General features: G+C 36.4%; 3 protein-coding genes, 1 long non-coding RNA gene and 1 pseudogene across 7 annotated transcripts; 3 read left to right on the top strand and 2 right to left on the bottom strand.

The window, feature by feature from the left end:
• Positions 1-3,561: 3,561 nt before the first annotated feature.
• LOC148914885 (polygalacturonase pseudogene) lies at positions 3,562-4,198 on the top strand (annotated as a pseudogene).
• Positions 4,199-5,371: 1,173 nt separating this feature from the next.
• LOC148914884 (uncharacterized) lies at positions 5,372-10,326 on the bottom strand. Of its 3 annotated transcripts, none has more exons than XR_016122507.1 (3): positions 10,109-10,326; positions 6,128-6,180; positions 5,372-5,803 (listed from the first exon to the last, which is right to left on the bottom strand). It is a non-coding gene; the product is annotated as an uncharacterized LOC148914884 (long non-coding RNA). The 3 variants fall into 3 exon arrangements; XR_016122506.1 differs by lacking the exon at positions 10,109-10,326 and adding an exon at positions 6,446-9,346; XR_016122508.1 differs by lacking the exons at positions 6,128-6,180; positions 10,109-10,326 and adding an exon at positions 6,446-9,346.
• A 2,643-nt stretch (positions 10,327-12,969) lies between these two features.
• On the top strand, positions 12,970-14,591 carry LOC103339217 (polygalacturonase-like). Its single transcript, XM_008242497.2, has 4 exons — positions 12,970-13,434; positions 13,565-13,854; positions 13,960-14,188; positions 14,298-14,591. Exons 1-4 carry the CDS (start codon positions 12,970-12,972, stop codon positions 14,514-14,516), a joined length of 1,203 nt encoding a protein of 400 aa, XP_008240719.2. The 3' UTR covers positions 14,517-14,591.
• On the bottom strand, positions 14,193-20,080 carry LOC103330946 (Pentatricopeptide repeat (PPR) superfamily protein). Its single transcript, XM_089043030.1, has 5 exons — positions 19,966-20,080; positions 19,855-19,875; positions 15,703-19,201; positions 15,434-15,629; positions 14,193-14,431 (listed from the first exon to the last, which is right to left on the bottom strand). The coding sequence occupies exon 3, from the start codon at positions 18,991-18,993 to the stop codon at positions 16,837-16,839; it is 2,157 nt and encodes a 718-aa protein (XP_088899156.1). The 5' UTR covers positions 18,994-19,201; positions 19,855-19,875; positions 19,966-20,080; the 3' UTR covers positions 14,193-14,431; positions 15,434-15,629; positions 15,703-16,836.
• LOC103339202 (Peptide chain release factor 1) lies at positions 20,070-23,511 on the top strand. Of its 2 annotated transcripts, none has more exons than XM_008242483.2 (12): positions 20,070-20,291; positions 20,484-20,596; positions 20,685-20,785; positions 20,922-21,020; positions 21,115-21,298; positions 21,412-21,460; positions 21,545-21,623; positions 21,786-21,860; positions 21,931-22,008; positions 22,214-22,372; positions 23,038-23,133; positions 23,220-23,511. In XM_008242483.2, the coding sequence occupies exons 2-12, from the start codon at positions 20,509-20,511 to the stop codon at positions 23,409-23,411; spliced, it is 1,200 nt and encodes a 399-aa protein (XP_008240705.2). In that variant the 5' UTR covers positions 20,070-20,291; positions 20,484-20,508; the 3' UTR covers positions 23,412-23,511. The 2 variants fall into 2 exon arrangements, with proteins under 2 accessions (XP_008240705.2, XP_016651670.2); XM_016796184.2 differs by having other exon boundaries at positions 20,679-20,785.
• The last annotated feature ends 3,581 nt before the right edge of the window (positions 23,512-27,092 follow it).

Raw genomic sequence — 27,092 nt, 5'->3', positions numbered from 1 at the left:
TTGGAAATCTTGAGCTTCGGCTTTCTGTAGAAGTCTTTGGAGGTCCCTAGGCATAAATTTGCGGAGGTAGTCCCTACTGTAGAGACTAGCAATCTTATCCACCTGATCAGCAGATGAACCATACGTCAGCATTCATATAACAGCCGTAAGTTTTACTCCGACGAAGCCCCAAAATCCCAGCAACATCACACTTCTGAACGAAGTATGCATCGTAATTGCAAATCAAATGCGTGACTTTATTGAATAAATGGAGTTGCATCCTATATCACCCTCAAAATTTAACATCATCGTACACATAATTTGGGATAAAGTAATCTTCCAAAAGATTCTTATCCCGAGAATGCTTATGTCTGTCCACGTTCAGGCCACGGCCGACTTGTGAACCACGGCTGTGACCTTGGCTTGATTGCTCGAGTAAACCCACTGCAATGGCAATGGCTTCATCTTCTTCTTATTGCACTCTTTTCTCTTCAACTCGTCTACCCCTTTTTTCTTTTATTTCTCAGTCTTGCCTCTCCAAGCATCTCCTCATGTCTGACATTGAGAGTGGAGTATGATATCTAGAATCTAATAAATGAAAATATATAGAAGATCTGGTGTTAGAGGTATCAGCTGAGCCTTTGGTTTTATAGAGAGATTTTGGCATATAGAGATAACACGTGGCGCGATTTTAGAGGGTGAAAATCTTATCTGAAAGTTGAAATTTGAAATTTTGAAACCGAAAATCTTATCCGAAAAATTCAATCAAGATATGAGATATGAATTTTATAATAAATATTGACATGTACGAACCCAAAACTCTTATCCAAAAATATTCTCTAAGTTAATTGTTTAGGTATAAAAAATTAAAATTTAAAAAAAAAAAAAAAAAGGAAAAGTGAATAGTATTTGCCCTTTGCCATGGCAACGGGTGGAAACACACCTTACTTCTTGCAAGGGCTGCCACTATTCACATGAATAGTAATAACCCTTGCCTTGCCTTTACCATTTTCCATGAAAAATGAGTGGAAGTGCTCTAAGTACCATTTTCAAATTCCCATAAGGAAGGGATTTTTTTTTTCCCTTAAATAGAGAGATTGGATCAATCAATGAAATTTAATGAAAATTAAATCCCTAATTTATGGTGATATCCTTATCATAAGTCTAAACAATTGGCCAATTAAATGGAGCACAATTATTGACCGAAGGAATATTCCCATTATCCATGTGGCGCTTCATGATTGGTTGCCGAAATATGTGTTCCCATAACGATCATCTAGTTAGTTCACATACATTTAATCTAATGGGGTTCTTGTTTTTGTAGCAAATTGTTGTAAAATCCAAATATTTTCTTTCATATCAATCAATCCAAATGGAGCCTAATTCTGTCTTTCCTTGCTTTTTTTTTTTTGGTTGGTTAAAATATATTTCCATCCTTTAAAACCCAAAAATATAAGAAAGCATGTACATAAAATGGCTAGAAGGTTTGTGATTAATTTATAAATGCAATGTATCCTTAATTCTTAAATAAATAAAAAGGTGTAGTGACATGGTTTTTTTATTACTATTTAGAAAATAGTAATGCATTCAACCAAAATAGAACATTACATGGAAAGAACGAGCATGTTAATGGTGGCCCTAATTCCCGAACCAAATGGGACCACCCATTCATGTTTATTTGGACTTCAATGACATGATTGGTACTATAAAGAAATAAAGAAAACAAATGCATTTAAAATTATATTTTGGATTTTAGATCCATTTCGAGTATATGTGATCATCTAGTTAGTTCATATACATTTAATCTAATGGGGTTTTTTTTTTTGGAGCAAATTGTTGTGAAATCCAAATCTTCTCTTTCATATCAATCAATCCAAATGGAGCCTAATTCTGTCTTTCCTTCCTGTCATTTTTTGTTGAAATATCTTTCCTTCTTTAAAACCCAAAAATATAAGAAAGCACGTACTTAAATTGTTGAAGAATACACGAGTCCCACATCAGAAACTTAACAAAATAGAAAGTCTCATATAATAAATGGTTCCACTCCTAATAACATCGAGGCCTTTTTTATAAAACCCCACACTTGCAAAACAAGTGATTAAGTTGGGGACAATATCGATGTTGCTAGTGGTGGGCCAAGGGTCCGTCCCTCTGAAATATTAACATGGTATCAGAGCGGGTCAGTTGACTGGGCCTGATTAAACCCAAATCAAACAAAAACCCCAAATTGAATCAAAAATCAAACAAACCACAAATTAAAAAATTAAACCCCACACCTGCTAAACAGGTGGTTAAGTTGTGGACAATATCGATGTTGTTAGTTCTCGACAAAAAAAAAAAAAAAAGTGTCATCACTATGGTTAAACGTCATTAAAAGCTCAAATGTTTCACAAACTAAGCTTATAGTGCAGACAAATGTTTATTTCCCCCTTTCTTTTCTCTTCTATATTTTTCTAGTAACACTCAAGATGAAAAATAACTTTTTTTCAACGAATAACAAATAACGTTAACATTCAATAATATTACTCGTAATTCAAGCTTAGAAGCAAAATACTTATTATAAATAACTTTTTAATTATCAACAAGCAAGATATTTGAATTTTTAGCATCAGATTATAAAGAACTATGTTGCACCAAAATTTGTGAAAGAAATTTCTGTCATATATCGAACCAAATATAGGAATATAAAATTAATTAATACTGTACATAGCCTACGTATTGCTGGAAAATAACAATAAATAAGAAGGACGATTTGGCAGCATTATTTCAATTTTTATTGAACAAAAATGAGAGACCACTTTCAATTTCTCAAAAAATTGATTGTGTGATGAGAGGCCAAGCTAGGCAGCACGCTGGGGTGTGATGGTTCTTGAACCGTGAGGTGTAGTATTCGTACCTAACACCCCAATCTAATATCAAGTTGAGGTTGCTACCCACCCATTGAGGATGGCGGGCCCTACTAACCTAAGGGTAGGGGGCGTGTTTTGTGCGACTTCACCAAGGTGAACAATACAAGATCATCACACCTCACCTAACAAGACTTGCTCAAATAACCAACCACTTTAATGCCCTGCTTAGTTACAAGCCCACGCTACTAGGCTCGGCAATTACAAGATGTCATATAAGTCTTTATAAGCACTCGTAATATTGCGTATGTTTCCAATGTGGGACTGTACAATAAGCGAATGCCATCATTAGGACACCCCAATACAAGTAGTGATTTCAAAATGTTCATTAGCAAATACCTATCTACTACCTCTACAATACTGAAATTACAAATTATTCTGCGCGTTACTCCACCTGAGAGGAATGAGTAGCCATGAAGGGATTTAAGTACAAGAAGTGTGTTCCCCTTGGGATGAATTGATTCATTAACAAGTCAACGGCAAAAGTAATCATATCCAAACTAATATTTTAATTAAATTATTATCGATTCATATAATATTATATGATTCATTGATTCACCCATATTACTTTTATGTATACAGTACTCATGATCCTATATATCTACACCAATCATGTACATCCTAAGTTTCGGAGCCAAGCCTAAAGGTGTAATAGATTCTACACAAGATTTTCGGGATGTATGGAATGCAGCATGTACCAAAAGGGAGAAATTTGCTTCGCAATGCTATAGTTTTCAAAGGTGATATAACTGCAAAAGCACAGATATTACTTTTCGAATTGATGGAACATTGATAGCTTCGTCTGATTACCAGATCCTTGGCCAATCTTTCAACTGGCTGAGCTTCGAAGGCGTTACCGGTGTGTCCATTATTGGAGGTGCCCTTGATGCTAAAGGTACTGCCTTGTGGGCATGCAAGTTGACTGGAAGCACTGATTGCCCCAACGGAGGAGCTACGGTTTGTAATTTATGCTTTCTTGTCGATCTAGTGAAACTTTGTTTAAATTTGTTGTCTACCTTACCCTACCGGTCTCTTCGTGTTCTATTATTTCCTAAATTCTGATATTTGTGTTCCCGCTGATACGCAGAGTCTTGAGTTTCACAAACTCCAAAAACATTAACATCAATGGACTAATAATGTCATTGAACAGCCAGATGTTCCACATTGTGATAAAGGGCTGCCAAGATGTTCGCATCAAAGGGGTCAAAGTCAATGCAGCTGGAAATAGCCCGAACACTGATGGCATCCATGTCCAATTATCAAGAAATGTTGCAATCGTCAACACCTCTATCAAGAAATGTTCAATTCCTTGATGTCGTAATGATTAATGTCCAAAATCCTATTGTAATAAATCAAAACTATTGCCCACACAACATCAACTGCCCTGCTCAGGTTATGAAAATTATAATCACAATGTAGTAATTGAGCATGTACTCATTCATAAACGTATGTCTTGACAAAATGTCTAATGCACATTTCATCTTGTTTCAATCGGTATCAGGTGTGAAAGTCAGTGATGTCATATACCGGAACATTCAAGGAACATCAGCTACAACCGTCGCAATAAATTTTGATTGTAGCGCAACAAATCCATGTAGTGGGATAAGACTCGGAAACGTGAGTTTGACCTGCAGGAATAAAGAGGTTCAGTCACACTGTGCCAATGCAATTGGAAAGATTGTTGGCACTGTTCAACCAAACAGTTGTTTGCAATACTGAAGATGAGATTAGGCATGAAATACATGTACATAGTCTAGACAAATAATGCTAGCGAGTATAGGGCATTAATATTCTTTTAGTACATAAATATCATTCTTTTTATACATTAGTAAGTTAATAATAACTCAATTATATTCTTCTTTGAAGGAATTCAATACATTGGAAATCACTTCATTTATTCCCGTCATCTGAGTCAGACCTACTTAGATTAACTATTTGGTTTTTAATAGTGAAGGATTAATCTACTTAGATTAACTAATTGTTTTAAACTTTGTCTGCAAAAGATAGTAGACACTCCACAAAATCCCGTCATCTAAGTCATACCTCTTTCTATGCTTAATTACGACGACTTTTCATCTTCGTTCTTTCGTTGTTATGTTGTAAAGACGATAGTCTTTTGTTAAAAACCGTTGTTGTTTATGGATAAAGCCGACGGTTTATGAAAACCGTTGTTATTTGTTGGTAAAGACGACGATTTTTGTTTAAAAGATGACGGTATTTTATTAGAATCGTCGTTATTTATGGGTAAAGACGTCGGTCTTGTTCTAAAAAGCGGCGTCGATTGTATATAAAGACAACAGTATTGTGTTAAAAACAGTAAGTGATGATATGTACAAACAACGGTTTTTCCAATAAAACCATCATCTTATTATCTTTAAATTTGTCGTCTAATAAGCTTCAAAGCTGTTACATTTTAGTTTTTTGTTCTATACAACGATTTTAACTAGAAAACCAATTATAATGCTTTACTAACGAATATTACACTCAAAAATTATTTCTTTCATAAAACTTGATGACTCAATGGTTATTACATAGTCAGCCAATCTTTATTCTATTACATACATACTTCCTACCCATAATTAGAAATAATGGAGCTCACAAATTCTGCTAATTTGATCTTAACTTCACACGAATTCTACTAATTTGATTTTAGCTTCATCAATTTGTTCTTGGGTTGACTTAGCTCTGCCTTCTAGCACATTTTTCAAGTTGTTGGTGTCAGAGGGACCTACAAGAAAGAGACCCCAATACTCTGAAACATAAACCTGTTTAGCAGCAACCTAACTTTAGCAAAAAGATCTATGCAGCTTTAGAATGACAACAGCTTGAGGACTAAATACATCAATTGTCACAGTGGTAAATGAGGGAAGTATTACACACTATGAATTGATACACCCTTGTTTACTTCCCATGCCAACCTACATTGCAGAAAAAATTGGAAGGTATAAGAGCAGTTAATACAAAAATGCAGATAGAAGGCTAGTATAAACTTATGTGCTGTTGAATGTGTGTAGCAAACTTCTCCAGTTCTTGGGAGCAGGGTATCAAAAAAAATGAAACATTCCATACGCTCATCAGACCTAAAAGAACATCAAGCAAATTTTCAAAGCTACAAATAACAGGAAATATCTTAAACAAATAACTGGAATATGCCATGGCAACTTTTTAGGCTTGCTAATTCAAATATCTTAAACAAATAAACATGGATTTACTGGACTAATGATTGGAAAGAAAAGGAAAACCTCATTCTCAAACTGTCATATGGTCTACCATGTATTCTGATAAGAGCTTCATCCTTCACATAAATTTTTCAGCCTCCAATCAAAAATTAATCATAAACTAATCATAAACCTAATACAGAGGTAAATATGATGGCAGAGAAAGAAAGAAGACAAGCAAGCCATATTTGCAGAGTGCTTGCCTTGCTTGCTTACAATGGATGATAGCTAGAGAAGAGTTATAGATGCAAATCAACTGGAAAATAAATATGGTCAAGGATATATAAAATGAAATCATAGTAAAATGAATATTGAAAAATTCCAAGACATATGAAATCGTACCCATGGGAGCTATGTACTAAATGAGCCTGTGTTCTTCTTCACAATCGAGCCACCAATTTGATGTTAGTGATGTATGTGTCATCAATCAACACAAAGACACATATATCACCAACATTCAAATTATTGCCTCGTTGAGGTTAATGAGTGAGTTGAGTGCTTGAGATGGAGATCTTCGTTGAAGAACTTGGAGATCAAGATCTTCACCGCATCTAACCAGCTTTGATTCTCATATCCAGAACCTCCCTCTCCATCTTGTGGATCTGTGAAGACCTCAATCTCTTAACTCCTTTGTTCATATCGATTTTCTGATGATTTTGTAGGGAGAGGAGTGCGCAAGATATGTGACAGGAAGTGTTTTAGAGAGTTTCATGAGGTGTTAGAGTTGAGGAGGGTTTCAAGGAGGGAGAAATAAGGTTTTCAAAAGCCCATGGGAAATCTGAAAATTTTAGGTCGTGCGCAAATTCACTTATGCGGCTTTTTTTGTTTTTTTGTTTTTTTGTTTTTTTGTGTTTAGCGTGTTTTAAAAGAGGACGCTTGTTATTGACAAGCGTCGTCTTTTAAAAATCAACCCAACGCTAAGAGTGTATAAGATGAGATATCACGATGGTTTTGAAAAAACCGTCGCCTTTTAAAACACAACGATTTTAAGATGCACCATCGTCTATTTCATGTCGTGGTTTAACTATTTTGTAGTAGTGGAACTTAATTCCAAGTTTCAAACAAACAATAGAGTTTGAGTCTGACTAATATAATATTGTAATTTTTATTACAAATTAAACAAATTTAAACTTCCACGAGCATAATATGTACACATCAATCAAGATTAATCTAGAAAAAAGAATGTGTAAACAAAACTTCATATTTTTGAAAAATAATAATAATACTCTTCAAAATTATAATAGTGACCTATCCATTCTCAAGTCCCTAATTCATGTACCAATAGGGTGACAGGTCATATAGACTTAATTGGCACCATCATCTAAAATATCGATAATATTGACAAAATATTGAGGATATTATCAATTTTTCAGGTCACGGATATTTCGGAATGTATCCATACACATATCGTATAAATATTGATATCGGAAAATATTAATATCGATAATTTCGCTCAAACTTCAGTAATATTTTGTCAAAATATTGCTATAATATCGCTATAATAGCGAAAATATTGCTATATAATATCGCTATAATAGCACAAATATTGAAAATATCGATGTAATGAAAGAAAAGGAAAAACCAAAAACTCAAAGCACACACGAAGGGGATTCAAACCCTTGCCATTTCACTTCTCCAATACCTTAACCACCATATTGCTTATGTTTTTATGATAATATGCTAAAATATGTATATTTCTATTGTTTTGTTTTGAACAATTACATGCAAAACTTTTTTGGGGGTTTATCATTTGATGACTACTCTTCATAATACATTTACCCTACATATAGAAATGATGAAGATAGTGAAAAATTTCAACCTCATAAGAACTCTGTGTAGTACTAAGTCACTCATGTATCTTACCATACAATGTATAAAGTGTAAAAATATTGTAGTAAATCATTATATATAAATGATTATGGTGTGTTTAATCTTCTTTCATTAATTACTACATATTTTCTGCACTCACAGTGTTTGTCAGCTCGCAACATAATCAATTTAAATCAATTAACCCATCATGTAATGCATTTCCTTTCAATTTTTTTTTAATAAACTAATACATAATTGACTGAATAAATATCGTCCAAAGTTTCAATAAAAATTTCCAAGTTCATCTTAAAATTTCCGTAGTTTTTATTCAATTTTTATCGATATTGATAATATCCCAATATTTCCATCGAAACTTCCATGTTCTTAGACTACCGATATTTTCGATACCATCGATATTTTAGACCTTGATTGGCACCACTCATATATCGCATCAAAACAAGGAAATTCATATTTAAAGAATTAATTCAGTGTTTTTGTTGAAGTACAACAAAAACAGTTATCAAATGAAAATAATTTTTCTTAATCTCCCTCTCTCTCTTTTCCTTACCTTCCCACTTATTTTTCATTTTCCCATCTACTAGATTTGGCGTTTAATTGTGGGGAGGTTAGTTGTGTCTAGAAATGCTTGAATTTGTGGTTGTGTTAGTTGGTGTTGTAGTTATAAGGTGACTCGCTGCAATCTCGGTGGTGTTTTCTGTCTCCAAGGCAATGACGGCATTTGTGGTGATGGTGGCAACAACGGCGGTAGTGGCTTTGTTGATTTTTGGATGTTTGTTTGCATTTTTTATTTTGTAATAATTACATCAACTCCTTGTGAGTTGAGTGTTTGATTTTTTTTTTCTAGTCTCTACTTGTATTTTGTACTTGTGAGAGTAAAAGTTGTAGTTGTATTGATAGATTTGGGTGCTATGATTCAAGTCTAGTTTGTTCAGGCATGGGGCTTTTATGCCGAAATTTCTCTGGCCCTTTGTTGTATGGATTAACCCTATGTGGTTACTAAACTTCCTTATTTGTATTACCCCTTTGTGGGCACTTGTATTTACCCTTAGGCCCTGTTTGGTCACGGAATAGATTTAAGGGGAAATCATTTCTCATGTCATTTCGCAAAGAATGGGAATGAAAGATTCCTTTCTTACGTTTGGTAATGTCGGGAAAGTAACTGAGAGATTTCACTTTGTTTCCTTTCCCATGTTTGTTTTGAGTAGGAATGGAAAACAAAGTTTGTATAATTTTCTAATTATACCCATATTAAATCAAATAAAAAAAGAATACATTTAATGATATATTGTAATTATAAATTGTTCATAGGGACAAAACAGTCATGAAAATTGTGCATTGAATGTTGGCTCATTTTCCCAAACTTTCCCATAAGGAGGGAAAACAAAACTCAAGTTAAGAGGAGGGCTTTACTGAAACGACTGACCCAATTTCCACTTTGGAACCGGTGAAACTCGCTTAAAACTGACACTGTAAAGCGTGGGTCGTAAATGACCAAAATGTCCAAAACAAGAATACAACCGAGGGACTCGATTCGTGGCTGCACTGATAATCGTAGGCGCCTACGCCTTTCTCGAGGATCAAGCCACACGTAGTTCTTTCTTATTCGACCAGAATCGAATGCATCTGTAAACCAAGTCCTAGGGTTGGCATTCCTGGAGTATCCGGGACTCCGTTTTATGATCCGTCAAATAGTATACGATCCTGGAATTACCTAGATCAACATACCTGAACATGACTACGATCCAACGGTTCAAACCTGCTGAACCCGGAAATCACACACTAGGCGAGATCTGTTCGGGGTTCAAACGTTATCCGAATTAAGATCCACGAAATCCTACGTGCTCGTGGGGATTAGGAGATTATTTTAGGGCTGACTCTGGTCCCCACCCTGCTGCCCACGCGCCGCCACACGCCGGCAGCGCGTGGTGCCTAAAGCGATAACACTCCGTCGAAAAAACTCTAAACCACGGCTCAAGACTCCTACCCTAGGTATAACACCCTATTTGGAGCCACTTTTATTCTTGGACCTACCCCAAAAACTGGCCGGAAGTGGCCGGAATCTCAACCCGAAATTCGGCTAAACTTTGGATCCAAAATCGAGTTATCTACGCTATAAATTTCTGAAATCCTACCCAACCAGCAGCTAGGGCTCGAGAAATGGATGAGTTTCCATACCTGGATCAGCGGAAATGGTGGCCGGATGACGGAGAACGAGCCGGCGAAAGTTTACGAAACAACTGTCGAACACCGCCTGTTTATTGGCTGTTTCCGACTACCACGAAGGCGGATCGGGGCAGCAAAAGGTTGGGACTGGAAGAGGGAAGTGTGGTGGTTCTAACGAAATTGGTCTTGCTCGAATCGGGAGTCGGAGTTGAGAGAAAACACCTCCAGAAGTCGGCTGCTCCCCTCCCCGAAATGCAGAATTCTGGGTTTATAAAATCTGAACTTCGAAATATTTACGGTTATGCCACTGAACTTCTTTTGATCGTAACTCCTTCGTTACAACTCCGATTCGAGTCCACTACATGTCTACGGACTTGTTTCATTGCGCTCTATGCAACGGTACAACTGAAATTCCTAAATTCCTTTCCAGTCAAAAAGTCAACTTTTAAACTAATAAAATATTTTAAGGGTATAAGTGTCTTTTACCAGAATAAATTAATAATTAAATATTAATTAAGGACCGGGTTGTTACATTTACTTTCCCCCATACTTTCCCATGTGCCAGACAACCATTTTCCATGCATGGACTTACTAAACATGGGAAAACAATTGAATTCCCATTTCCAAGCCTCCTTTTCCATGAACCAAACGGGGCCTTATGGCTAATGATCTTAGATTTGTCCATTGAGATTTTAATTTACCCCTTTCACCTACCAATTTCAAATCCAATAAGGAAGGGAATTATTTTTTTCCTTAAATGGAGAGATTGGATTAATCAAGGAAATTTAATGAAAATTAAATCCCTAATTTATGGTGGTATCCCTATCTTAAGTCTAAACAATTGGCCAATTAAATGGAGCACAATTATTGACCTAAGGAATATTCCAATTGTCTATGTGGCGCTTCATGATTGATTGCCGAAATATGTGTTCTCATAACGATCATCTAGTTAGTTCATATACATTCAATCTGATGGGGTTCTTGTTCTTGTTGCAAATTGTTGTAAAATCCAAATATTTTTTTCATATCAATCAATCCAAATGGAGCCTAATTATGTCTTTCCTTCTTGCTTTTTTTTTGGCGGTCAAAATATATTTCCTTCCTTTGAAACCCAAAAATATAAAAAAAGCATGTACATAAAATGGCTAGAAGGCTTGCGCTTGATTTATAAATGAAATGTATCGTCAATTCTTAAATAAATAAAAAGGTGTAATGAATATGGTTTTTTTAATTTGGTTTTTTTAATTCTTTAGAAAATAGTAATGCATTCAACCAAAATAGAACATTATATAGAAAGAACGAGCATGGTAACAGTGGCCCTAATTCCCGAACCAAATGGGACCACCCATTCATGTTTGTCTGGACTTCAATGACATGATTAGTACTATAAAGAAATAAAGAAAACAAATGAATTTAAAATTATTCTTTGGATATAGTTATTTCAGATCCATTTCGAATGTCATTAAAAGCTTAAATGTTTATTCCCCCGGTCTTTTCTCATCTATATTTTTCTAGTAACACCCAACACGAAAAATAACATTTTTTTTCAATGAATAGCAAATAACGTTAACATTCAATAATATTATCCCTAATTCAAGCTTAGAAGCAAAATACTTATTATAAATAATTTTTTTAATATCAACAAGCAAGCTATCTGAATTTTTAGCTCATTAGATTATAAACAACTATGTTGCACCAAAAATTGTGAAACAAATTTCTGCCATGAAACCAAATATATAGGAATATATAATTAATTAATACTGTACATAGTCTACATATTGCTAGAAAATAACAATAAATAAGAAGGATGATTTGGCAGCATTATTCCAATTTCTCAAAAAAGTGATTGTGTGATGAGAGGCCAAGCTAGGCAGCACGCTGGGGTGTGATGGCTCTTGACCCGTGAGGTGTAGTATTAACACCCCAATCTAATATCAAGTTGAGGTTTGCTACCCACCCATTGAGGATGGGCGGCCCTACTAACCCGAGGGTAAGGGGCGTGCCTTGTGTGCGACTTCATCAAAGTGAAGAGTCCAAGACTACCACACCTCATCTAACAAGGCTTTCTCAAATAACCAACCACTTTAATGCCCTATTTAGTTACAAGCCCACGTTACTAGACTCGGTAATTGCAAGATGTCATGTAAGTCCTTATAAGCACTGGTTTTATTGCATATTTTTCCAATGTGGGACTTTACAATAAGCCAATGCCATCATTAGGACAACCCAGTACCAGTAGTGATTTCAAAATTTTCGTTAGCAAATATCTATCTACTACCTCTAGAATACTGAAATTACAAATTATCCTGCTCGTTACTCCATTGAGAGCAATGAGTAGCCATGAAGGGATTTGAGTACAGGAAGTGTGTCCCACTTGGGATGAATTGATTCATTAACAAGTCAACGGCAAAAGTAATCATATCCAAACTAATATTTTAATTAAATTTGTCAACGGCAAAAGTAATCATATCCAAACTAATATTTTAATTAAATTATCATCGATTCATATAATATTATATGATTCATTATTCATCCATATTACTTATATATACAGTAAAACACAAAAGAGTAGCCACCAAATTGGTGCCGGCGCAGCTTTCTTAATACATCCATAACTATATTTTCTTTAAACCTACACCACCTCTCTCTGTATATATAATATCATATACAAACATCCCTTATGCTAATTACTTACTGCATGCATGTATCATCAAGAGTATAAGTACCCTACAATGTTCAAGTTTTCTCCATCAACCTCTCAGTTCCCAACTTCATTCGTTACCATCGACGTCATCTGTTTAATTTAATCTCTCTCTCTCTCTCTCTCTCTCTCTCTCTCTCACAAACAGAAAGGAAAAATAGAAAAGGAGAAAATGGCTGAGGTTACAACAAGTTGTTTTAGCAGAGTAGCACTACTCATCCTATATATCCTACACCAATCATGTGTTGCTAAGAGTACATTAATTTTCAATGTCCTAAGCTTTGGAGCCAAGCCTAACGGTGTAATAGATTCTACACAAGCTTTTCTGGATGTATGGACTGCAGCATGTGCCTCCTCTGATTCCACTACCATACGTGTACCAAAAGGGAGGTATTTGCTTCCCAATGCTATGGTTTTCAAAGGTGATAACTGCAAAAGCACAGATATTACTTTTCGAATTGATGGAACATTGATAGCTTCGTCTGATTACCGAGTCCTTGGCCAAGCTAACAACTGGCTAAGCTTCGAAGGAGTTACCGGTGTGTCCATTATTGGAGGTGCCCTTGACGCTAAAGGTACCTCCTTGTGGGCATGCAAGTTAGCTGGAAGCACTGATTGCCCCAACGGAGGAGCAACGGTTAGTAATTTATGCTTTCTTGTCGATCAAGTGAAATCTTGTTTAAATTTGTTGTCTACCTTACCCTACCAGTCTCTTCATGTTCTATTGTTTCCTAAATTCTGATATTTTTGTTCCTACTGATACGCAGAGTCTGAGTTTTACGAACTCCAAAAACATTAACATCAATGGACTAATGTCATTGAACAGCCAGATGTTCCACATTGTGATAAACGGCTGCCAAGATGTTCGCATCAAAGGGGTCAAAGTCAATGCAGCTGGAAATAGCCCAAACACTGATGGTATCCATGTCCAATTGTCAAGAAATGTTGCAATCTTCAATACCTCTATCAAAACTGGAGATGATTGTGTCTCGATTGGCCCCGGAACAAAGGACTTGTGGATCGAGCAAATAACTTGTGGTCCTGGCCATGGCATTAGGTCAGATTTTATAGCTCTTAGGAATATTGCATTGCTTCCATATGAAAACCTCTTAACAGTTAATATTATAGTTAGCTTATACATACATGGGTGTGGTGATTGCAGCATAGGGAGTTTAGCCAAAGACTTGGAAGAGGAAGGGGTCCAAAATGTGACAGTTAAAAATGCAATTTTCAAGGGTACTCAAAATGGTTTGAGGATTAAGTCTTGGGCGAGGCTGAGCAATGGATTTGTTCAAGGTGTTCAATTCCTTGATGTCGTCATGTTTAATGTCCAAAATCCTATTGTAATAGACCAAAACTATTGCCCACACAACATCAACTGCCCTGCTCAGGTAATGAAAATTATAATAAGAATGTATTAATTGAGCATGTACTCATTCATAAATGTATGTCTTGACTAAATGTCTAATGCACATTTCATTTTGTTTCAATATTATATAGGTATCAGGTGTGAAAGTCAGTGATGTCGTGTATCAGAACATTCAAGGAACATCGGCTACGGCCATCGCAATAAAATTTGATTGTAGCGCAACAAATCCATGCAGTGGGATAAGACTCGAAAACGTGAGTTTGACCTGCAGGAATCAAGAGGTTCAGTCACATTGTGCCAATGCAAATGGAAAGATTGTTGGCACTGTTCAACCAAACAATTGTTTGTAATACTGAAGATGAGATTAGGCATGAAATACATGTACATAGTCCAGACAAATAATTCTAGTGATTATAGGTGCATTAATATTCTTTTTGTTGTATGCATTCTATTAATATTGCCACTAAGAGTCTGTACATAAATATAATTCTTTTTATACATTAGTAAGTTAATAATAACTCAATTATATTCCTCTGAAATGAATTCAATACATTGGAAATCACTTCATTTATTCCCGTCATCTATAATACGGAAGCATTAATCTACTTAGATTAACTATTTGGTTTAAACTTGTTTGCAAAAGATGGTCGACACTCCTCAAAATCCCCTCATCTAAGTCATAAAATGAAAATGAAAACAATAACTGAAAATCACTGTACAAGAAAACCAACCTCATTCTATGTTATAGAATTAATCATTAAGTCAGACCCTAATTCTAAGTTTCAAACAAACAATAGAGTTTGAGTCTGATTAAAATAATGTTTGTAATTTTATGCTTGCTTACATGGAATGGGAATCATTCTCAAGCAATCCCTCATTCAGATTAGTTGAAATGCCTTGTTTTGATTACTTCCCATTGCCATTCCTTTTATTCTGATTCCTACTCATTTTGATTCTAAGTAAACATATCATAATTTTTTTGAAAAGTGCACCCGATTTTATAAGTCCTCTTTCAAATGATTTGTCCACTATTAAGGAAAGTACTTGACTTCCGATTACAAAAACAGAGCTTTCATACTTTTGAGGGTTAGAGATTAAAACCAAAGGCATTAATTAATAAGATTTTCGAAAAAGGCAAACTGTTGTTTTCCATCTATCTTTGGTTTACTTCTTACCAACCCCTTAACTCAAACTAGACAACCTCCAGCAGCACACATCCAACTAATAATCACACGAAGAGAAGCAACTTGGAATGCAATTATATTACCTGAAGTGAAAGCTCTCTTGTGGGAGTAATAATAAGTGCCTATAAAATTCCTTTTGGAGCAAACGTTTTCTTCTACCTTCCCCTTTTCTTCAAGCATCTACATAGTGTTTTCTCCTCCCTCCAACAAGAATTGCAAAATGGGCAAACCAAAGGCTAGTTTCTTCCCAGCCCCTGTTTCCACAGCACCAACAATGTCCTGTCATATGAAACAATTATAATAACCATCAAACCGAACCTGTCCAAAACCATACACAACAACCTTAACCAACCTTCCCTTGATGAGCAGCAGCAGGAAAACAAGCTTTATGGATTGGCGTCAGTTCTGGGTCCCCACCTGTATATTTTCTTCCCAATAATCGGATGATGAGCCTCAACTCATTCCAGCATAATATTCAGCTCCACCAAACTAAGTTAACGTTGAAAAAAAGTTCTCTAATATCCTGCAATCATTAATACAGTCAATAAATAAATATACATGAAGTAATGTTTCCGGTAACCTTGGATTGAGATTACCACCAATTCATCAACATATTGAGGGCCTGTCCACTGGCGTGCTTAGTTTTTTCATTATTTAACCATACCAACTCAGAGAATAATCTTAGCTCCATGATACAAACTCAGACAGATAGAAGAACTGCTCACTCCATCATACAACCTCTATGAGTTTGGGCAACATAGACATAAACTATTTGAAGCTTTCTAGCTCATCAGGTTATCAATCAAAAAATATACGTCACCTAGTTAACTGTGAAAGAAATTTCTGCCATCAAAACAAATAACATATGATTAACACTGTATGCATTGCTGGACAATACCAAGAAAGATGGGTAATTTGTCAGCATGAAAAAGAAACGGATACTATTTCAATTGTAATTGAACAACAATGTGAAACCACCTCCAAACTTTTGATCCTCACTAACTCACTGGGTACTGATATTGTGAAGTAGTTGCAGAGCAGCAATTGGAAAACATAACCTAAAAGCGTTAGCAAAATTGTTGTGATGCCAATAGAAAAACAATTGTCTTCACATATCTCCTCATAGATCAATTAACCTCCAGAATAACTCTTTCCATTATCATAAGACTTCATTCAGACATTACAAATGGAGTAAGAGTTTGGTTTCACCACCACAATGCATCTTCCATATTGGCTGTTGCAAAACCTTCAAATAGGAAACTTGGAGCTGTAGAAGGTAATTGGTTTAGGTCAAAGAGAGTCACAACGCACCATAAATGGCTTTTCTTTTCTATGTGCAGATACATTAGTGAATCTAATTTACCCCCATATTCACTTCTTAACTCTCCTCTATTTACTTTAACATTGCCCTTAAAATCATCAACGTCAGAGCAGCAAGAATCTTGCAGTAAATCATCCCAGTTCATATTGAACTTCTCTTGGAACTTCAATCAACTCCCGCCCATTTTCTAAATTTCTCAACATATTTAAGTCTTTTTCTTTGAGCCTCAGTTCTGGCTTCTGATGCCTTTAAATTCCTATATAGATTCTTATGAAGTTTTACAAACTCACTCCTGTACAACCACTTGTCAGTGTACATGCCATGCTCCTTCATAAAGTCAATGACCTCCATCACTCTCTCAAAGTAGCCACCACGAAGAAAGTTCAGTAGCAAGTACTCATAGAGATCTCTGCTTACCACCAAATTTCCACTCTCCATATTCCTCTTAATGTCCCCCCACAAGATCGTGATAGTACGAATCATTCCCAGAGAAGAATACCCATATAACAGATAGGTAAATGTTTGCTCAGTGGGTTGAATTTTCATCTCTTGCATTCTTCTGTATGTCTTCAAAGCATCATCCATCATTTTGGCCTTGCAGAAAAAGTTGATGGAAGAATTGAACTGGTAAACCACAGAAGCATCCTTCTCATCTCTCATTTCCTGAACCAAAGCATTTGCCAGATCTGATTTACTGGTCGCGCTTGAAACATTTGTACATGTGGAACTTGTATCTAGTATTGGTTGACATTTTGAGACAATCATCTCATCAGGTATACTTGAAAGAAAACCAGCCTTCCTCATTTGTTTAAGCAAAGCTTTTGCTTCCCGAAACATCTTTCCTCTGTAATAGGCTTCCAAGAGTGACATAAAAGCAGTAAGGCCCATGGGAGCCCCAGCTGCATCCATGTCATCCAAAAGGTCATGAGCAGTTTCTAGCCAACCTAAATTAATGCAAGCATCAATCACATCAGAACACAAACGAGATCCTCTTAATGAACATAACTCCTTTTGCATTTTAAGTAAAATTTCTGAAAGCTTGCAAGTATCCCTGCCCCTTCTGTATCCATTTATGAGCTTGGCTAGAGCCCTGTTACTAAGGGCAAGTTTCCCATTCCAATAAAGAACAAGCTCTTGCTTACCCTCTATTTTGAGGACAGAATCGCACAGCAGCAGCTCAGGCAAAATCTGCATATTCAACCCAGACTTGAGATTATGAGATCCAATTGGAACAAGATAAGAATTCTGTGAAATCTTTCTGTCTCTTTGAATAGGAAGAGACTCATGGTAGTTACACATTTGTAAAACAAGCTCAATGGCCGCCTCAATGTCATTAAACTTGAAATGTAAGCTCAACAAACTATCATAGAAATGCCGATAATGTTGCATAAACGGAGCTGAAACTTGATCAATGTGACTTTTATATTTCTGGATCTCGTCTCTCTGGCCATTCAGCTCATGGATCTGGGCAATAATGATAATAGAGTGTGCATCAGCAACAACTCCTGTTTGAGGCATCAATTCCATAATTTGTTGGCCTTTGAATGATAATTTAAACCTCACACAAGCATCAAGGACAAGGTTAAAAATCATTGTATTAGGCTTCACCAGCTTTGCATGGATGCTCTTGTTTACACTGGAGCGTTGGAAACAATGACAAATCTGAACTAAGAAATTGGATGCAAGGTGTGTCCCAACCTCAGTCTTTACCATATGCAGAACAACCAAGCACAATACATTCATGGGGGGCAAGTTCTCTTTCTCCAGTAGTATTCTAAGAATCATTGTAGCAGGTTTAGGCATTTGACTTCGCGCTAAGGAGAGGGAGAGCTTTGCCAGGATATCAGACTGTAGTAAGTCTGATCGCTCTTTCAAAATAACCAAGACTATATCACATGCTTTTAGTAGCCAGTGAGGGTCAGACGAATAGCACAGTTCAGTGATTAGCTTACGGATAACAAAATCCTCAGGAAAGCCATGCAACCTTTTAAAATCAATAAAGGACTCCCATGCTTCATTAACTTGGTGTTCCTTCAAGGCTTTTTTGAGCCTTTTCAACATAATTGCATGAGAGGAACCTTCCCAGCATAGCCCTTCCGGCTGAACGCTAGCGCAAAAATCTCGGGTAGATGAAATTTGATGCTGTTCATATCTTACACTTGAAACCACAGGCTTTTCAAATTTTCTACTCAGAACTGATTCTCTGTCATAATTTGATATGAAGATAGTCCTCCGAATAGCTGAAGCCACACAAAAACACAAAGGACGCCTCTTGATGAAGTGGTTAAGCATTAGAAACTCTTTTGTCACTATTAGTGCCATAAATATTTCATTATAACAATGAAAAAAACACCGAGAAAGGATAATCACCGTGACAAACCACTGCTAAACTTTGGCCTAGGTGAAAAAACATGCACCAATTGCATATTCACTTATGTAAGCCATAAACAGTAACCAATATTTGCTAAGACAATTCTTTGAGGATCCAGCATGATCTCCTTATGCCCACATGCCCAACTAGTAATAATATCTGCAAATAGAAACTGACTGAATCAAAAGGCACAAAGTAACACACGTGAGAAAATAATCTAAAACCAAAGCCAGCCAGGTATTCATATCACAATGACTACAATCGATAGCCAACTAGGTATGACAAAACTGGTTTTAGTCATACATCTAGGATAGGCTTGGCTTGGACTAAGTTCTGTCCTATGTTTGAACGGGCACAGGACTAAGGGGCTGGATAGTATCCTATGTTTGGAACAATTCAGGACAGGACTATAATTCTAAACTATGAAAATAATCATTTCAAACATTACTACATATTTTTCTTGTTCTCAAATATGCATCATCAAAAATTACAAACTTAACTAAATATTACAGCCAGTTTTTCAATTAAACTTTACGAAGACACTGTAATTCATGTCTAGTAAAGCCTCACTACATACATCAAACTAATGTATTTGCACACAGGGAAAAGAAAACAGAACAGCAAACTGAAAATGTAAAATAAAAAGTACATGTAGCATAGGCAGAGTTCTTTGAAAGGGAATCTAAGTTTGGAATTTACCCACATTTTATGGATTACGGAAAAAAGAAAGCAGAAATCAGCCAGTAGATTTTGATATTATACACTACAAGCAGTTTTGGCTGAAAAACTAATCTAAACAAAGAAAAGGGTACCTCAGATTTTGGCTGCCGCACCTGTTCAGAGAAAAAAAAATGGAAAACTTTAAAAGCAAAATCAGTGAAACAGAGAAACGAAGAGAAGTGGATTTGGAGTGTTTGACTTACCATTGTAGTTGGAGATGAAGAAGAGAACCGGAAGCTGTTCAAAGCTCGAATTTTCTTCTTTTCCCTCTCCTCTGAAGATTTCTCAAATAATTCTAACTGGTTTTTGTTTTGTGATACAACGAAAAGAGAATGAGAGAGAGAGAGCTCTCGGGTTATGGTTTTTGTAAATGGGTAATTTTAACCCGGTTAAAATTTAACCGTGTGATTTCATCGGACGGCTATTAAAATACCCGCATATTTTCAAGCCCTTCCTCTCGCTTTGCTGCTGCTTCTTCCTTCAATTTTCTTGATTTGCTCTCAAGTCTCAACTACCAGAGGACCAAAAGGTACTGCTTCTCTAGAATTTTAACCTTGTAATTTTTCTTTGTTTACTTTAATGGAAATTTTCTAATTTCTTGTAAACTTGCATTTCAAGCTTTTTGTTTCAGTCTACTCTGAAGCTTTTTCTTTTTCTTTTTTGCTTATTTATAAAAAGCTCACGCTTGAATTTCTGTAAATTTGGGCTTGCATTACGAAAGGGATTTGGCTTCTGAGAGTGTAAGAATGAGAAGTGAGACTTGGCGTAGTTTGATTCGACCAGCAATGGCAGCCTTTTCCTGCCCTCTTCGAATTCTTCGTTCTTACTCAACGGGTTCGTATGTTGTTTTCTTCTTCTTCTTCATGCATTTGGGTTTTATTTATTTAGTTTAATTTTACTTTATGCATATGAAAAGGAGCAGAATTGGAGCCTCAACTGTCCCCAAAGCTCGTAAAGATCATGGAGCAGAGGCTGTCGCTTATCGAGCAGAGGAGTGCTTGTCTTCAAAATCTCATAAACCAGGTTCTCTATGTTTGTGATTCTATGTGCTTGCTTGGTAATTGTTATAGGAATGAAAATTATGTTGGAATTTGATATGGTTTTGGAAAAACAAAAAATTTGGAATTGAAATGGTGTTGGACCTTTTGGTTGAAGACAGCCTGATGCCTCGGCTGAAGATTATGTGAGGGCTAACAAGGAGCTTCGGAAACTCAGCGCTTCCTTGGACCTTATAAATCAATTAAGATCCAACAGAAAGGTACTGAAATTAGAACAAAAACTTCAATTGAAACTGTTACAGTTGTACCTAGAAAGTACAGAGCAAAATGAATCATGTGTTTGCTGCTCTGCAGGAGATTGATGGTTTGAGGTCTCTCATGGATGAATGTTCTCAAGATAAAGACATGATTGATATGGCAAACAATGAATTGGGTCAGGCCATTGACAAAGAAAGAAGATTGCATGCTTCGTTACTTAAGTCCCTGCTTCCTAAGGATGATGCTGATGAGAGGGATTGCATACTGGAGGTTAGAGCAGGTATTGAGCGTCCGCCCTCTCCCAGAAACACCTGTAGATGCGCATACCAACAATATTTTTCATTCCATTGCATGTGTCTTCTGTTTCTTTTGTTTGACAAAAGATTTCCTTAGGAACTGGAGGGGAGGAGGCTTCTTTATTTGCAATGGACATATTCAAAATGTGAGTTAGCATCAGTACTTGTAAATTCTTCGTATGTGTTTTCTTCCGAGAGTCTTACCTTGTGTGGATAACAAATTGCCATAGGTATGATAGATTCTCGCACAAGAAAGGCTGGAAGTTTGAAGTGGTGGATATTACCGAGTCTGATCTTAAAGGATATAAGGTCTGGTGTGTGATTTCCTTCCTCTTTTCAATCTAACACGCACATTTTAACGGACCCAATAAGCCTGGTCCTTTTAACAGATAATGTATTACAGGATTCACCACCTGCTAAGTGCCAGTGCCTAGTATGTGATAACATGTTTTGATTATAACTTCTTTTCAGGAAGCTAGTGCAGCAATCTCAGGAGCTGATGTTTATGGGAAACTGAAATTTGAGAGTGGGATTCACAGAGTTCAGGTTTCCTTCCTGCCTGTTCAACACATTACTTATAGTTGCCCTCACAAATTGCTGACTTTCATTTTTGCAGCGAGTTCCTGTGACAGAGAAGTCTGGACGTATTCACACTAGTGCTGTTTCTGTTGCTATCCTCCCTCAAGCTGATGAGGTGCTAACCTGTTGATTCTGAATTTAATTCACATTCTGTGATTTTATGCTTTATAAAAATGGATCTAAGCCTAACGGACAGAAGTTCCTTTTATTCACTCTGTTATGTTTGAATTCGTACAAAACTTTGTGGTTATTTTTTGTTCTTTTGTCAGTTGTGGTCTCTTATTTTTTTCTTTGACCATGTTTATTTGGGCCTGCTGCAGGTAGATGTCCACCTGAGGAACGAGGATTTGAGAATTGATACTTATAGATCTGGTGGTTCAGGTGGTCAGCATGCAAATACCACCAACAGTGCTGTTAGAATAACTCATATTCCAACTGGCCTGACTGTAGCCATACAAGATGAGCGATCCCAACATATGGTATATAATGCCTATTTTTGCGAAACTAAATTGCAATTTTCGCATCATCGAGCTTAGGATCAGAACTTTACCTTTTTCTTTTGTTATTTGGAGTTGATAATTTTCCTGATACAGAAAAACAACAAAAGGTCCATTTTCCTGATCTATGTATTAATGTATATGAACCGATTCTGCATCGTGCTTTTAACTGGCAATGGCACTGTGTTGTAAATACTGTTGGTCATTTTTTTTTTTTTTTTAAAATTAGGATAATTCACTGATTCGTATGCCATTCTCTTGTCCTTGTCTTCTCAACTCAAAGTCAACTTAGTCTTAAACTTCAAATCTTTACGACTTGTTCTCCCAAACTTCTTTGGATTCTCAACATGTCCCGCCTAATTTGAATCACTCGTGCTTGTAGGATGTGAGAAGTTTTTACTGGTCAAAGTAGGCAAGGGCAAAGTTTTTAGTTGTATTATGTATGATTTAGTGGTTATGAAAATCACCCTAGCATTCTTCGTATTATTTCTAAATATCTCTGATATAAAGTGTATGATTGTAGACCACTCTAGTTATCTTTTCTTTTTCTTTTTTCTCTTTTTGGTATTCCTTTTGGTTCTTGTTCTTGTCTTGTTCTCTTCCTTTTCTTCACCTTTCTCTTTTCCAATTTTTGGGTTCCTTTGTAGAACAAGGCCAAGGGGCTTAAGGTGCTGTGTGCAAAGCTTTATGAGATAGAGAGGTCTAGAATCCAGAGCAGTCGGTCAAAACTTAGATCACAACAGGTATGACTATTACTTGGTAAATTTTAGTTGATACAATTGGTTGCTCTGTTTTCAGGATTGATATGGACTTTCATCACCTTGAACAGATTGGTAGTGGGGATAGATCCGAACGCATCCGTACATACAACTTTCCTCAAGGGCGTGTAACTGATCATCGTGTTGGCATCACTCATCATTCAATAAATGATGTGATGCAAGGAGAGAATCTGGATGTATTTATCGATGCACTTCTTTTGCAGGAGGAGATGGATGCGATTGCTTCTTTTAGTTCTTCCTAGTGAAACTAGGATGACTAACAATAGTATACCGTTGCATTTGTGTTGATAATGTAATGTTGTTGTGGCTATCATCTTTTATGCAGTTACATCATTTAGTCTATTTTTTTTATGCTCTATTTGTTATGTTTTCCTATTTAGATCGGTGTAGTAGATACTAAGTCATATCAGGTTTAATAAGAGTTTAATTAAGTTATGCCTTGAGGCCCAAAGCCTTGTGGAATAAGGAAGGGTTTTGGAGCCTAATTAAGGAGTTCTATTTTGTTTGTTTTTTGCGTGAACCAATTAAGTGGGCTTGAAAAATAAGTCAAGTCGGCCCTCGGTGATGAGTAGAGACGACTTGACTTAGCCATATATAAGCTAAAGACCCTACTCTTGTCAGACACGTTCTCTAAACCTATTCTCATCATAAAGAGAGAGCTGAAACAGTTTCTGAGAGAGAGCAGAAGTCTTGAGCCGTTCTCGTTGTTGCTGGGATTATTGTTGCTACGCATAGGATGAATTCAGAAGCTGTGTATTCAAGGAAGATGGCTCTAGGTACGTCATCACATCTTTATACGTATTATAGATTGTGTGTAAGATCCATAACATGCATATAAAGAATCTAACACTATTATTAGTGGACTTGTATACTATTTAAATTTGGTACCCATAATGGCATGTTTACTACGGTAATTGGATTAGGAGGAATTGAATTAAGGAGGAGTTCATGTTTTAATCCGTAATTGGATTAGAGGGAATTGAATTGAGGAGAATTAGATTCTGAATTCCTATTGAAGTTGTTTACTAAACATATAGATTGAGAGGAGTTAGATTTCATATTCCTATTGAAGTTTTTTACTAAATCATATGGAATTGGAGGAGAAGTGATTCTAGTTACTAAAATGTCATTGTTGTTAGGCTAAAGTATATGATAAATTTGGAATTTTGAAAATTGTGTGAGGATATAACGGGTAAAAATATGAATTCCTAATGGGTTAGTTCTCTTTGAATTAGAATACCACCTCCCACTCAAGAATTGAATTCCTTCAAAATCATGAATTCAATTTCTAATATTGTGTCGGCTCCATTTATTTTTTTAATTCCTTAATGTGAAGTAAACATAGGAATCCTCCGCAATTGGAATTCAATTCCTGATTCGAATTTTAAGTCCTTAATAAGTAAACACACCATAAATGATTCCCATGTTATTTTCTTAATGGGTGTTGTTATTTCTACCCCCTTGTTCTATTTTCCAACCTACCTTATCTTCAAAATTTTAAAGACAAATTCACCCTTTTGTAAAATGACTTCTAAGGACTTAGAGAAAAAAATCTCAACTCGCGTAACCCACCTCATCCCTTTTTTTCTCTTATACAAATCTCTGTTTCTTCTACAGCCCAAACAAGTTACAAAAACCCATTTATCACTTTCAAAGATACTACCCAAAAAATCGCCTTATGGGGCAAGAGTTTTGATTTACATGGGCCAATGAGTGCTGCCGTGAAGAGAAGGAAAGAGCTTCCCTTTGACAACGTAATTCAAAAGGATAAGAAGTTGAAGAAGGATAGAATGAGGTTGTTGGGTTTGTCTGGGTTATCTTTTTTAATTTTTGCTTCATTTCTAGTTTTGCTTGAATTAATAATTAAATAGTATTCTATGAATAATTGTGAGTGTAAAGATAGGATTGTATTTTTTTCAAATTTACATAGTAAGTGGGAAATAGCAGCACTCTTTCTTAATGGACATATGCTGATACGTGTAACATGTTAATCATATTGTGGGAACATATATTTCGCCGGACAATAAGAAGACGACACGTAAAAAAGGAATATTCCTTAAGTCAAACTAATTACCCTAATTAAATTATATTTAATTAGGGAAAGTATCTTTGATTTAAGATAGGAATATCTTCCTAAATCAATGAACCAATTTCTACCAAATCTCTTGGAGTAATTCCTATCATCTTTTTGGGGAAGAATAATTCTAAGCAAATAAGAATTATTCTCCCAAAATCCTAGCACATAAGGAGACTATAAATACGTTGTTATAGAAGACATTCAAGGTAATTCTAAATTCCTCTCTAAATTCCAAAATCCTACTAAAACCCTCTCTCTCTCTCTCTCTCTCTCTCTCTCTCTTGTCGTCGCCCCCACACAGCTTAGGCCACCCGGTTCTCCCGGTGAGAGAAAACTTCATCCACTTTAGCTATTGTCGTATCTTTATCAAGATCTAATCAAACTAATTTAAGCATCAGAGGGCCTTTGGCCAACACCCCCAAGTGTGGTATATTTACTCATATTTATTTCGTAGGGATCCAAGAAGAGAGAGAAGGAAGATTGAAGATCAAGGAATCAACCCTCAAATATTGCTCGTGCGGAATTTTGCTCAAACGCATATGATATGCGCGAACAGTTCAATGATTTTTTTTTTTTAAATTGCTCGATTGCTAATTGCCTTGATTTATGTTCATAGTATTTACAGTTGCTTGATCCTCGTTCGTTACAGTCATCTTTGTTCTCCTTAGGGGCGTTTGGTTCATGAGAAATGGGGCTTGGGGCATGGGAAAATAGGAGGAAAATGAAAGCCTCCTTGCCTGTTGGGTTTTGTAGGACTTTTTCTTCCGGCAGTCAGAACGGGTCGGGCTGCCATAAAGGGCAGATCGATGAAATTGCCTCCTTTGTCTGAGTTCAAAAATTAAGCCCCAACAATACTTTGAAAGGGCAGCAGAGCCTTAGGAAGTATTTTGGTTACCTTCACCAGCCAAAACAATAGCAACTTACAGGTAATTTATGCATGCTTACAGATAAACTTTTGAGCTTGGCATGAGAGGCATGTGGCATGGAAGCAAAATTAGCATGAGTTGACTACCAAAAAGGAAATATGGCTTCCTAGGGAGAAAGATGAGTATTTAAGGTGAGAAAGAAGAGGTTTGCAAGCAAATGTGGCTGAGAAGAGGAAAAGAAAAAACTATGTTCTTACTGCAGCTTGCCAGAAGAAGAAAATGGGGAAGGAGGGTGAATAGCGCACGAGATTGCTGGTAAGAGAGGAAGCTTGCTCTCTAGGCGTGGGTTGTTTTTGTTAGGTAGAAGAGGCCTTATTTTATAGGCGCTGGAAACCATCACTTCCCAAGAAACCCTAATGGCTTCTACCCATTTTGGCCAAGTTTTTCCCTTCCTTTCTCATCTCCTTCCTTGACTTTCCTTATCTTGGTAACATTTCCTCTGCCTATTTGCACAAAATCAGAGATATTTTGGAGCTCAAGGCCTCTTTCCCGCTGTTGTTTCAAGGGGAGATTTTCATTCCCAGCCATCTTTCTTCTTCTTTCCTTCCTTCTTCCCTAGTCAGATCTGCTGAAGGAAAGCAAATAGGTGCACATGCTTGGTCCGAAGGGTGCTTCTCTTCCTGGCAGCTTACATGCTAATATCCCTTGGGTCCTTGCATGTTTCTTTTGCTTTGAAACTTGTTTCTTCCTTCCTGTTAACCAACGTGGTCTTCCATGACTTCTTCATGATTTTATCCTTCAGCCAATAGATAGGGTTTGTTTGCTACCTCTATTTGTATGGGTTTTCTAGGATAAGAAGTCAACCCTCTAAACAAATGGGCCACCCCTATCAAATATTGGGCTATTGAGGTTAGTTTTAGTGGATCATTTTGGTTGGGCTATTTTGGTTGGACTATTTTCCCATTTTGTGCTCACCCATA

Source organism: Prunus mume, linkage group LG8, assembly GCF_029339155.1.
Source record: "Prunus mume cultivar Tortuosa linkage group LG8, ASM2933915v1, whole genome shotgun sequence".
NCBI classification, from domain to species: Eukaryota; Viridiplantae; Streptophyta; class Magnoliopsida; order Rosales; family Rosaceae; genus Prunus; species Prunus mume.
Note: the sequence above shows the minus strand (reverse complement) of the source record. Positions and strands in the feature narration are given on the sequence as shown.

Excerpts from the sequence above, each read along its gene's own strand:
- LOC103339217 (XM_008242497.2), top strand. The coding sequence starts at position 12,970 with ATGGCTGAGGTTACAACAAGTTGTTTTAGCAGAGTAGCACTACTCATC. Across the intron at positions 13,855-13,959 it reads GGTCCTGGCCATGGCATTAG|CATAGGGAGTTTAGCCAAAG; the intron begins GTCAGATTTTAT and ends TGGTGATTGCAG. Across the intron at positions 14,189-14,297 it reads ACATCAACTGCCCTGCTCAG|GTATCAGGTGTGAAAGTCAG; the intron begins GTAATGAAAATT and ends AATATTATATAG.
- LOC103330946 (XM_089043030.1), bottom strand. The coding sequence starts at position 18,993 with ATGGCACTAATAGTGACAAAAGAGTTTCTAATGCTTAACCACTTCATC.
- LOC103339202 (XM_016796184.2), top strand. The coding sequence starts at position 20,509 with ATGAGAAGTGAGACTTGGCGTAGTTTGATTCGACCAGCAATGGCAGCC. Across the intron at positions 21,021-21,114 it reads AATTAAGATCCAACAGAAAG|GAGATTGATGGTTTGAGGTC; the intron begins GTACTGAAATTA and ends GCTGCTCTGCAG. Across the intron at positions 21,299-21,411 it reads CATACTGGAGGTTAGAGCAG|GAACTGGAGGGGAGGAGGCT; the intron begins GTATTGAGCGTC and ends AGATTTCCTTAG.